The 13,381-nt window shown below is 38.9% G+C and overlaps 1 protein-coding gene across 2 annotated transcripts in view; it reads left to right on the forward strand.

The window, feature by feature from the left end:
• The window catches only part of NPTN (neuroplastin), a 47,490-nt gene that overhangs the window by 28,252 nt on the left and 5,857 nt on the right, over positions 1 to 13,381 (forward strand). For both annotated transcript variants that reach the window (XM_042472512.1, XM_042472513.1), the window contains exons 5-6: positions 3,434 to 3,567; positions 4,164 to 4,437. In XM_042472512.1, coding sequence (XP_042328446.1) covers positions 3,434 to 3,567; positions 4,164 to 4,437 — 408 coding nt within the window. The remainder of the gene's footprint in view (positions 1 to 3,433; positions 3,568 to 4,163; positions 4,438 to 13,381) is intronic.

Here is a 13,381-nt window from a genome sequence, read left to right on the forward strand (position 1 = left end):
CTTAAAGCAGAAATCTATATCAGTGTTGGATTTAAATTTTGGAGTTGTGGCTTGTAGTATCTGGCTCGCTTGCTCATCTTTCTCAGAAGCTTAAAGGAAAGCTAAATCCAGTGTTAGAAGGAACAGCTTCTTTCTCTGCTTATCAAACCTTTGTCTCATCTCTGGCTTTGGAGCAGAAATGTGTAAGAAATCCTTAAGCTAGATCGTATTAGGGGGAAAGGTCTTGGATTGTTGCTTGATCGCAGTAGAGATTAACAATTGGCCACAGGCTTGCTAAGAGGCAGTGAATGCCTTCAAACAGCATATACAGTATCTTAAAATCTGTTGGAATTAAGGGGTCCAACTACACTTAGGAAAGTATAAATACAGATTTCTATTAGTCAACCACTCCCTTTCTCCCCACTACTTGAGAAGAAAACTTTTCAAGAAGTAGAATCTGATTGTTAGTGAAGACCATTGCGCTGAAGAATGGAGAACATGCATTGTAATATCTCCAATTGCTTGGATTAACTTGAACAACCTCTTTGTAACATAATTTGTAATCTGTGTATAGAAGAAAGATAGATCACTTTTTCAGCCATCCTAAAAACTGGATTTTTAATATTTTTATTTATTTTTGGCCTGACATTATTTCTTAAGTAAGCCGGCATTAACAAAGTCAATCTGCAGTAGCTACTGCCTCCATAGGTCTGACCTTTTTACTGCCATGTTTTAAACAACGTGGACAGTTTATGAGAGAGTGATGTGAGGCTACAAGGCGATGAACACCATTGCTCCAAGGAATAGAATTCAGAGACGTATCAAGTTCAGTCTGAAATATCAGTATGCAAAGGGATCTTGTAGACGGTTAGTCTCATAGGTACTAGTGATGATGCTGGCCATGTTAACACGCTATATGCATATAATGTCAGTTTCCATATTGTCTCTGGTCTGAAATAGAAACTAAACTTGGGCATCCATCTTTGACACAAAACTTATATATTGGTCTAGTTCAGCCACTGTGCACACATTCCATTTGGCTAAGAGGCCCATTTATCCTCCTCCACTCCCCTGGCAGACCACACCAGCACTTCTGGAAATGATGCTTTGGGTGATCAGAAGTAGGTTTATGTCACCAAAGTAACCCTCTGGTTTTAAACATGCACAACAATTGTTGGGTTTTCTTTGGGGTGGGGGGGTGTTAAACATTTTTTTTCCAGACCTGCTCTTAACACAGGAAAGTTTTAAGAAAAATAAAATCTGTAACAAAGAAGATAAATTTGACCCTAAAAGATCTGTGGTTTCTGTGTCTTGTTTGCAAATCATAATGTAACTTAATGCAGCAAAGTGTGTAAAGCTTAGTTGTAACTTCGAGCCAGTGACCTTAGCACTTCCCTTACTCTATTTTTCATGTCTTCTCATTGCTGTATTTTTATGTATCTTTTTTTTAGTGAACATGATTCCTTGCCCCCATGTGAATTTTCCTGGCGATTCTGTGTTCCTTTGTGTTTAGTAGTGAGCAAGTGGGCCCTTGAATAACTTCCAGTGCCTGTGGTCTGTTAGGCCTCGGATTGGATTTTGACTGGATTAACAGATCAAGGCCCAGCAGTCGCCTAGCAGGACACGTGTGACATAATTAGCTGCCTAGAAAGCGAATGAGTTTTAGAGGTGGTAACTGAAGCATACCAAGCCATCTGCTAAGTGAAGGTTCATCTCAGGCAGTTCATTGATCTCATGTAATCTCTCAAAGTATTACACTACAGCAGGACTTGGAAGTTACACAGATGGACAAGTGAATGGCCCTGGCACAGCTTAGCTACTACTGGATGTTCAAGAGAAATGGGATTCTCTTCTTGTGTACACTGACCCTCACTCTCATCTATGTACAGCTTCTGAACAAGGTCCCTGATTTGAATCTGGGGGAGGGAGAAGGAAATAGAGCTTTAAAACAACTATTTTAAAAACAAAAGAATTAATAAGTGCCATTCCATTAAGGCATAACATACACTTGGAAAACATAGGAAGCATTATAGTAAGTCAAACTATTGTTATCAACTAGCTCGTGAACTTCACTCCAGGAATACTGGACTTTTCACCCAACCAAGGGTTTCCTCTTCCTTGGCTCAGTTATGTCCATTTTCACTTGCCGCACCGTATTCCTGCAACAGCCGCCCAGTAGATCTTCAGATTGCTTCTTCGCTAACTAGTTTTAAATCCGAGCTAAAGACATTTCTGTTTACATATGAAATACTGATATTGATTATAATATTAATATTGATAATATTGATATTGTCTTAATAATATTATGATTTAATTTGTGATTTTCTATTATTGTTTTATTTGCTTAACTTACTATAACTGTTTACATTTTATATCATATCACCCTAGATTGTACGCCGGTGGCAGGATTTTATTGTTACTTGTTTCTGGAAAGGGCCATGTAAACTTATGGCCCTGTACAAAATAGTAATAAATTCACCTAGCTCAATATTGTCAACTCTTGACTGGCAGCAACAATTCGCCACAAATTCAAGCAGATTCCCCCCCCCCCTTTACTCTACCTGGAGATCATTAGTTACCTGATGTCTTTCCATCTAAGTACTACCCATATTTAGCTTCCACATCTTTGGATATCAGAATCCAGATATGACTTTTGGAATGTGACATTTCAAATAAATAAATGACTGGAATGCTGAAAGAGACCAAAAGATTACTATCTCAATCCTCCTCTCATCTTTGCTCTTCTCTCTGTGAAGACTGGATAATTGGGCGAGTTATTCAGTTGTTTCAGAATTGTATGTTTTCTTAAGTATGAATCATAGATGTGTGATGTCATGCAGATAGTACATGGACTTGTATAGCAAAAAAAAAGGAATTTGTTATCAGTACTCAGTAGGTTTTACTGAAGTGACAGTTTTCTCTAAAGGAACAAAGGATGTTATGAGTAATTCTTCTAAATTAGAAATATTCAGCTTTTATATAGTCTTTTCAAGCCTAAATGTGTCCACATTTTCTCCATGATTGCTCTGCATTGATGTTTGCTGAGCAGGCTTACTACTGAGAGGTAAACAGTAGATAGCATCTAAGAATAGAAGGAAGAATTATTCAGCTTCTTCTTTGAATCATTTTAAGTGGTAATCACATTTGGGCAATTCACTATGAACTAAGGTAACTGGGTAGCAGAAACATGCAAAAGCCTCGTAGCATCTTTTTGCAGGAATCCTTTGCTGTATCAGAAAGCATGCGCTATGTGACTGACCTTTAAATTGTCCTTTTTAAAAATTCTTTGAAGTTTATTTATCTTTTGACAAATAAATAAACTTTTTTGTAACTAAATGTTATGTGATATGGTGCTGTGACTTAAATATCTGCATGCCTCTGAAACGTCTTCAGAAGACATGGAATAAATTTTTCAGCACACCCTGTTCTTTTCTTTTGCATGTCTGTATGTTAGCTGCTCCAGATATTGTTGGGCACAAGCGAAGCGAGAACAAGAATGAAGGGCAAGAGGCAATGATGTATTGCAAATCTTTAGGCTACCCACACCCTGACTGGGTGTGGTATAAGAAGGTCAATGGGCTTTCTGTGGTGAGTATAAGATGCAACACCACTAGGTAAGCTTGAATAATGGTTGAAGTTTCTTTGGAGAAGTATTTTCCAGTACTGTTTCTTCCCAGGGAAAGCAAGTCTTAAGGGCCTGAACAGACAGGCCAAAATAAAGCTGCTTTGAGTCACTTTGGAGGTATGCTGTTTAAATGATGCATGCATCCTAAGAGGCCAGAAGCTGTGCCAAAGCCACATTCCAGTCCTAAGGACTAGAGTGCAGCCTGTCTGTTCAGCCTGTGTGTTTGGGCCCTATGTTCTCAAGCAGATATTTTCCTTGCCCTACTATTTGTTCTCTTACAAAATAAAAACTAAAGTAAAAATAAAAATAGAGATTCTACAAACCACACCTGGGATTAGCATGTGCTTCTAGTACAGGTAACAGTTTACTTATCATGTGGCCTGTGATAGATCATGATGAGATTGCCATGTCTCCTTCCCACATCTCTGGTGTTGAGCACAACAGAGAACGTCAAGCATAGTTGATGTTAAAATAATATGTAGTTGTTCAGCTTGTCTTGTGTACAGTGCTTGCTGAAATTCTTGTTTTCACCTGTGTTCCTCTGCTTCCTTCTCATCAGGGGATTGACAACAGTTCTGGTCGCTTCTTTATCACCAATAAAGAGAACTATACGGAACTGACTATTGTGAATCTCCAGATTAATGAGGATCCTGGCCTGTATGAATGCAATGCAACAAACCCGATCGGCTCTGTGGCAGAAGTTACCATCCTACGTGTTCGCAGCCACTTGGCTCCTTTGTGGCCCTTCCTGGGGATTCTGGCAGAGATAATTATTCTTGTTGTTATCATTGTGGTTTATGAGAAGAGGAAGCGGCCAGATGAGGTTCCTGACGGTAAGTGTTGTCTAAACTACTCTGTTCCCTGGAAAAGCCCGTTTCCTCCTTTGTTTCAAGAGCACCTTCTTTCAAATGCTAGACCCTTGTATATCAGTAGCTCAGACATCTATGCCTCAGCAGGCTTGATGAAAGATCATTCCTCTCTTCTGTCTTAGTAATGTATGAAAAGCAATATTTCATCTTTATAAAATGTGGCTGTAGGACACAGGATCTGCTGGCTGGTTGTGTATTTGCCTTCTCCAGAACAATGTTACATACAGCAGAGATCATACTGAAACCTATGGTCTTGACAAAGAGCCCTAGTGTTCTGGGCTGTACAGAGGGAAAAAGTTTCCTGTTAAGTAGGATGATTACATTTTCTCTTCTGAAACACTCCTAAGAAGGAAATCGTTGTTTTAAAAGTAACCACTGGGAAGTCTGCTCTTCTCAAATGCAGCCGCCTCTGTTAGCTACGTATTTCGATATGTTGCTGAATCCTCCCCCCCCCCCAATCCCGGTATTTACAATGTAAAAAAGTCTTTGCATTCCATGATCAAAAATATTTGCCAGACTGCTGATGGCATAAATAACAGAAGGGCTCTTTTACCTAATCTGTATACTTAGAAAGTTGTTTTACTTTCATATTAAAAGAATATTGATTTGTAAGCACCTTTGCAAATAAATACTTCTGAATAACACACTAAAAACTTAGAATAAAAACTGAATAGCTTCTTCCTTTTAGGGCAAGAAAAGTTATTCTGGGAGGATGGCAGGTTGTTGGCATTGTTCCCGGCATAATTCGAGTTGATGGATCTTGTACACAATATTGTGATTGCCTCATAAGGACTGAGTGGTATTAAGTGTTTCAAGTTGGTTTTGAAAGATTGAGAGGGGTGTGCAAGGGCCAATCCTGCCTATAAAATGTGATAGTAAACCAGTTCAGCATTATCTGTGTATCACAAAACAAAAACAAAAGTACAATCCTGGTAGCAACCAGTACTAGAGTTAAGTTTTCATAATGGATTCCATCCTATAGTCCTGTCGTTGCATACCTGACTTGGCAAAAATATTCTTTTGAGATGATCATGTCTGCTCAAAGAGAAGCTTCTTGGGTAAGTTTGTACAAAAGTGTAGTTGTTAACATTCCTTATCCAACAATGGAAGTTTTTCTTTCTCCTTCTTGTAAGATGTGTGTGGCTAGCTTGATACTGGAGGACTGACATACTCAGGTGGAGTGCATGTTTTGAGATGGGAGGAAAATATTCTAGAAATATGCAAGTATCTGTTTACACACATCCCCATTGTAATTCTTATTTCTGCTCTGCTTCAAGGTGCAACTAGCTGTAGTATTTTTAGGCATGTGAGTGTCTGTATGTGTAGAGCTAACACTGCAGGATGGCTCTAGAACAGCTGTGGGAAGATTGCTTGCTTGTATGTATGCATACTAATGTGGGGGGAAAGTCTTTTTGCAACTTCTTTCCAATTAGCCTAAGATTCTGTGTTGAAAAAGGTTGTGCCTTCTACTGCCACTTCCTCTGCAGATGGCTACTCAGTAGGGAAGAGCTTGATGAATGTTAAGCTCTTCACCATCTCTAAGAAGACCAAAGCAGGCCTACAGCCAAATTGATTGGCTGCAGCTTTCTGTCGAGCATGGGAAGAGTTGTGCATGGCCTTATTTAGAAGATCCTGGTTACCATTTGATTGGATTATAAGCCTTTGTCAATGCTGTGCTTGGCTCATTTTAATGCACTCTTCGAAAGATGCATGTTCCAGGAATTAAATGTATGGAAATTCCCTTTCTTTTCTTTTCCTTTCCTTTTCTTTTCTTTTGGTTCTGAGTTGTTTAAGAACCCAGGAATGCAAGTAAGTGTGGTTGTTCCTGATACCATCCTGGTATTTTTGGCGAGGTGACTCACAACTGAGACTTTACTGCAAGTTAGCAGTATTGTTTTAACCATGAAGATTCATGCTTCTTTCTAAGCTTCATAGAAGTTGTGAAACATCAAGGTTGCATGTTGTGAAAACACTCCAGTTTCATCCAAAATGCTTTCTGGAAACGGAGATGGTTTCATGTTGTACGCCTGTCAGAAATTGATAGGAACTTATATAATTATCCCTAGCCCTATATATGTAAGAGCGATCTAATGAAGTGGGTACAATTGCCTGGTTGATAACATGAGCTGGCCAACATGCTCTTGAATAGCAGTTGTGTACCATGGTTAATTCAATGCTCTGTTAGAGTGAGCCACTAGCATCTTCATCCATCCCAATTGCTGTTGAAGCTGATTTCATGTGAAGATGTTAATGGTGAATTGCCCTCAGGCAATTAAATTGGATTAACTACAAGTATGCAATTTTAATTGGCTATGGATCACAGCCTAATTGGGCCTCTTCCAGTCTAACCTTTTCTGATTCCATCCATTGTAACATGATGCTGTAACTAGTGTGTCATACTGTCTCTTCTTCAGGTGATGCCCATGTATTTTCACTTTTAGGGTTGATTCTGTCATAACTTTATACTACATGAAGGCCTGTCACATCTGCAAAAAGCTATGAAAGGCAATATCGTTGTATTCTCTTCTTCCTGAATGTTCAGTGAGAAGCAGAGAGTGTGAGATCATTTTCTGATAAATGTACTAAAGCAAAAATAAAAATGCACTGTCATGACTTCTTATGTCATATATTCTTACATATGAATACAGGCTTGTGCATAGCAATGTGCAATAAGATTTATCCTTAGGGTTTTTTCCTTGTGCGTTTCTGGCAATGAGTGCTTCCACAACCTTACCTCTCAAGATGTCATAAGATACTATTAATTGTGTTTCACCTTCAGGATTTCACTCTGAGAATCAAAATCACTTCAAAAGTGGAATCTAGGGAGGTCTTAAGATATTGCTTTAGAAATATAAACAGACACTAATATATATTGTCTTAACATTAGCTATAGAGATTGCATTCCAAAGCAATGGGTTAAGAATATGTATTTTCTTTTCAACCATTTCATTACCTGATGTTGTCTTGTCATATCCCTAACAATATGGCCACTTTGGTTGAAGAATTGAATCATGAGGCCCTCCAGTGATTATTCAGTCTTTGTTATTTACCCACATTAAATTAATTTTCATGGTTACTTAAGTAAATTGCACTGATATCTATGTCTTGGTTGTCCAGTTACTAACTCAGAAAAGCGCATTTTCTCAGAGACTGTTCCCATGAGCGTTTTGAGAGGAGGAAAACATTTTAATAGGTCAAACCCTGTTCATTGAGGACCAAAGTGAGCTGTTTACAGAAAGATGAGAGAGAACCATATGCATTTGACTGTCCTCTTCTGTAGTTGGGGTCCCTTTCACACTGCACAGTTATAAGAATTCAAAGATCAGAATTGGAATACTGGAAACTTTCAAAAAGGCAGCTCCTCACAACATTGAAGACTTTCAGTGAACTGGTCATATGCCACATGTAGGAAACTATTGCCACAGTCCACCTCTTACTGTAAAGAATGGGCTTGTGAATCAGGCCAACATCAGCAGAAATCTTTCCTTCTCTAATAATAGGCAAGTCAAGTTACTAATTCTGTCCAAATACAGTGAGGTGTCCTATTTCATGTGTTTTCAGCGCAGTTGGTGTTCCCAATTGCAGATGTCTAAGCATTCTTTGTCTTGGCACTTTGATGCCTCCAAGTTATGCATGAACCTTATATGTGTTTGCTCTGCTAATAGAGAAGAGTACCTAGTATTAAAACTGCATTGGTGTTCAACTTAAATTAATGGCAACCGATCAGCGCACATGTAGCTAGGGAAATAATATCCATACACCCTGATAGTGTGTTACAGACTATGAGAATGGTAACCTGGTCTAAATGAATGAAGTATGTGGACATCCACTATTTTTTTTAAAGTCTTCTCTTGAAGTAAATGGACATTGTGCTTGTTTTAAGTACAGCTCTCCATGGTGACATCACATCATGGTAGTGATCGCATCATTCTATTATTTACCACCATCCTATTATTTCAGCAAGCACTGTAACTGAAGCCTGACAAGGCTGCAGCTTGCTGCTGTGCCTTGAAGTTTGGTTCTAAATGCAGTGAGTCTTTTTTACTTGGACACTTTCTGATTTTAGGTATTCCCATTGAGTGGAAACAGCTACACACATGCTGAATCCTCATGATAAATTAACCAGGTGCCTCTCATATATAATATGGCCAATTTCCAGTACAGAGGGAGTGAGGAACCTTTGGGCCTCCAGGTATTTGGGACTACATCTCCAGGAATCCGTTTGACCATGACATTTATACCTTTTGAGGATTGAAGTCCAAAATATCTAGAGGACCAGCAGTACTCCACCTTTGCTTATGGCACCACAAATCATATTTCTTATTGGTGCCATTAAAAGGTATCGAACTGGAGACAAATGATTTGGTGTCTTTTTTCAAGTGATAACAACGTAGTTGCAGTGAGCCACAATGATTGTTCGATAAGGGGCACCATTTTACAATGCAACTGTATATAATGGGGCTTCTGCATTCATAGATTTTGGAATCCATGGGGGTCCTGGAATTAAATTGCAGCGTATATCAAGGACCCACTGTATCTTAATTTAAGCAATGGTAACATCCCATTTTATCATTTTTTTCTTAAGTTGTGGATTTAATATGGAGCTGTAAAAATCATATGTGCATTTTGTGCCAGTTCTGCAACAGTTTTGCTTTACTGATGTACTTTTGTTCTAATATTATTTTCTTTGTATAAAGTTACAAAGAAAAAACCTAGGTGGCTTTCTCTCCTCCTGCTGCTTTTTTCTCTCCATCACTTCTATACACATCTAATCTGTCTAGCAAAAGATAGAAACACTTTGCAACCAGAATGAAAAGTAGTTTGTTGCCTGCGGCTAACAGATACTGGTACACAGCACAGAAAGCATAGCTTCCTAAGCAGCCTAGTCTGTCAGTCTTCAGTGTTAGGTTTGATAGATGTGGTTTCAAATCCTGTTGGACTGACTGAGGCCAAATATTGCTGTCACCAGAAATTGGTCCCTCCATTCGTTTTCACATAGGTTACATTAGTTGGCACTCAGTCATCTTCATCAAAATATCATTTATTTCTCCTAGACACTTCATTTATATGTAACTTGGCTAAAATATATGCTGGCAAGAAAGTTTTCTTTTCACAGCTTTTACTTCCAGCTGTGAAATCCTGTGGGTCACAGACCGAAAAGAGTGCTAATTTTCAAATAGCATCTCTTGCAAGTTCACAGCCTTACTCTTTTATTTCCATTCTCTGCTGAAGGGCAAGGCTCTTTGAATCAAACAGAGAAATGGGTTGAAAGATTTTCTGCAATTTGGGATAGAGTGCAGAACTGAATGCTAATCTGGAACAGACTTTGCTGCCTTTTCTGAAAATGAATTCAGACTAGTTCTGTACTACAGTATCTACTCTTCCACTGACGTATTTACGAAAATGAAATAATGCTGCAGATTGGGTGGGGGAGTTGGTTTAGATTAGGACTATTGCTTATGAAATATAATGGTGGTTGTTGATAAAATGGATCTTCCATGGTTTTTCACATTACAGAAATCTGACACGGAAGCTTTACATTCCTGTAATCATTGTGTATAGCAATGAGCACATATGTTGTATGTTTTTTTTAAAAAATGTGAAAGGCTCTTGTGAAGGAATTAAAAAGTTACACATGTGTGCCTTGTAGCATACTGTAGTCATGGCCACGTGTGTATCAGTCACTTTGCATTCCATAATTTTGTGATGTGGGATATAATAGTAGCTTCAAAGACAAAAGTGCACCTCGATTACCAGAAATATTTCAGGCCACTGAAATGTTAATTTTAAAAAAAAGACTCATCAGAATATCCATGTCAATTCTTACAAACAAGCTTGTAAAATGCGGGCTTGACAAGGTAACTGTTACATGGATTTGTAATTGGTTGTCCAGCCGAACCCAAAAGGTGTTCAACAATGGTTCCATTTCATCCTGGAGAGAAGTGACCAGTGGGGTCCCACAGGGCTCTGTCCTGGGCCCAGTGCTATTTAACATCTTTATCAATGACTTGGATGACAGAATTGAGGGCATACTTATAAAATTTGCAGATGACACCAAATTAGGAGGATTAGCTAATAGCCTAGAGGACAGGATCAAAATTCAAAATGACCTGAATAGACAAGAAAGTTGGGCTAAAGCTAATAAAATGAAATTCAATACGGAGAATTGTAAGATACTGCACTTATGGCGGAAAAATGAAATGCATAGATATAGGATGGGGGAGACCTGGCTGAACAAAATTACATGTGAAAGGGATTTAGGAATCCAAGTAGACCACAAGTTGAACATGAGTCAACACTGTGATGCGGCAGCTAAAAAGGCCAATGCAGTTTTAAGCTACATCAATAATAGTGTCTAGATCAAGCGAAGTAATAGTGCCACTCTATTCTGCTTTGGTCAGACCCCACCTGGAATATTGTGTCCAGTTCTGGGCATCACAATTCAAAAAGGACATTGAGAAACTAGAACATGTCCAAAGGAGGGTGACTAAAATAGTGAAGGGCCTGGAAACCATGCCCTATAAGGAATGGCTTAGGGAGCTGGGGATGTTTAGCTTGGAGAAGAGAATGTTAAGAGGTGATATGATACCCTGTTTAAATATTAGAAGGGATGTCATATTGAGGAGGGAGCTAGCTTTTTTTCTGCTGCTCCAGAGACTAGGACCTGGAACAATGGATGCAAGCTAGAGAAAAAGAGATTCAATCTCAACATTAGGAGGAACTTCCTGACAGTTGGAGCTGTTTGACTTTGGAACACACTCCCTTGGAGTGTAGTGGAGTCTCCTTCCTTAGAGGTCTTTAAACAGGTGGCCACCTGTCAGGGGTGCTTTGATTGTGATTTCCTGCATGGCAGAATGGAGTTGGACTGGATGGCCCTTGTGGTCTCTTCCAACTCTATGATTCTATGCTATAGTTTCTAGGAGACTTTATTGCATCTGCCACTCTTCTTTGTCTTCCCTCCCTTACAAGCATTTACCTATAACACAGAATTTGCTTTTGTGCAGAATAACATAAATATTCATTTAATTTGAACTGAAGACAAAGCAATAGGCTTTCATAGTTTTCTTGGCAGCCCGTGGGGGGAATAATGTGAAAGTCCTAAAAAGCCTTCATAATGTAACTCCATGAATCCATGTGTCTATGAAATTGAGATGGTAGGCTAGCTCATACTGTACCAGTAAAATCAAGAAACCTCCTCCTTTTGCCATTTGAGTCCCCATTCTCACCCCTATCTTCCCATTAGGAAAGATTAATGCCAAGAGCTGGATATGCCAGTAAGGAAAGAGCAGTTCTTTTTCTGTTCTTTTCTCTTGCTTCTGGCTTCTCTTTCCCCTGATCCAAGTTTGGGAGGCAAGGGACAGGCCTATGTAAGTAAGCAGGATGAGTAACTGTTGGGTTCTGAAGCTCATGTGCTTGTAAAATTTGGCACAAGTTCCTCTTGAAGATTATTTGAAGCATCAGCTCAGAAGTCACTACATCTTTGCTCTGGATGATTTTAAAGGGACCTTTTTTAAAAAATGCACAAGTGCCTCTCAAACTTGATCAAAAAGTGCTGTATTTTGTGTCTGTGTACTTTGCACTATTTTGCAAAAAGTATAGAATGAGAAATCAAGATTGCCTGTTCCATTGCTAAAGGTACACAATATAAACTTTAATTTTGGAAACTTAAAAACTCCTGAGCATAATAAATACCTTTCAAATGCTTATAATATCTTGAACTTGCAGTTGTTTTGTGTAGTATACATATCTAACTTGATAAAGTCAGTGGAACTCCTCCAGGATAGATGTGCCTATGTTGATTCAGAAATAAAATCTTGGGACGTCAGTCTAAAAATGAACAAGACCTGTTAAATCTGGACTCTTCCACCCATCAGAATGGAATTCAGAGGAATGTCTTGTCTTGTGTGGCCACCAGCTCAGATATTAGCAAATAAGATTATTACTAGATCATGCTGTTTTGAGTTGTATTGTTATTTGTCAGTTACTATGACTTCTTTTTTTCCCCCCTTCAATTGCATCATTCCTTTAAAAAATGGTGGTAAGTGAGAGATCTGCATGTTTTGGAGTTTGTTTAACCTCTGCTTCAGTCTATACAATGCACAGTTCATAATGTTAACACTTTCCTTAGTTTTTCTCATTCACATTCACAACTAATTTGGGTTTAAGTTTGCTGTTGAATCTTCATTTTCTAATTTGTACCATTTCTCTGTAGTTCTGTCCCTCCCTTTTATCGGTCAACTTTTCTAGGTTCTGGATTCTTTTGTCTGTCACGTATTGTACCGTGCTGGGACTGATTTTGCAATGGCTAAGCGGCTGGCCCACAAGCTAGTGACATTCTAAGGCTTTCTATAGTAGCCAGATTTTTTTCTGGATACAGAAAAGAGGTGATGGCAGTCCTGCCAGTCTGGGATATTGTTGTACGCAGACAGTACAGGCCAAGCTTTTGGCACCTAACTAATCAGCGCTAGAGTGCTTCTCTGGCTGCCGTTTGTCGAATGCAAAACTGTTTGTAAAACATACATTCAGTAAAACCATCATTTATCAGCTCAGTCTTATACCACTTGATATGGTTTGAGGATCAGCGTGTGGAAGAGCTTGCGTGGTATAAGGCAGAGCTTGCAAAGTGATGATGAGAAAGACAAGGGCCTGCATCTTTTCAGAACTGGTTAGCAAAACACTCCCAAAGTGTCCTTTTTGTTGTAGACTGCTGTGTCTGAAGCAAGGCTTTATGTAGAATGATTGCTTTAATATGGCACTACTAACCCTGCTAATCTCTAGAAAAAGACAAAAAAACTAAGAACTCTCACCAATGTCTCTCAGGCTCCCAAATGTACAGTTTATATAATGTAGGGTCTCTAGCATAGGCTGCCTCTGAGGTCTTTTGGGAATTGAAAGATGTTCGTTTGAG

Source organism: Sceloporus undulatus, chromosome 6 (genome assembly GCF_019175285.1).
Source record: "Sceloporus undulatus isolate JIND9_A2432 ecotype Alabama chromosome 6, SceUnd_v1.1, whole genome shotgun sequence".
NCBI classification, from domain to species: Eukaryota; Metazoa; Chordata; class Lepidosauria; order Squamata; family Phrynosomatidae; genus Sceloporus; species Sceloporus undulatus.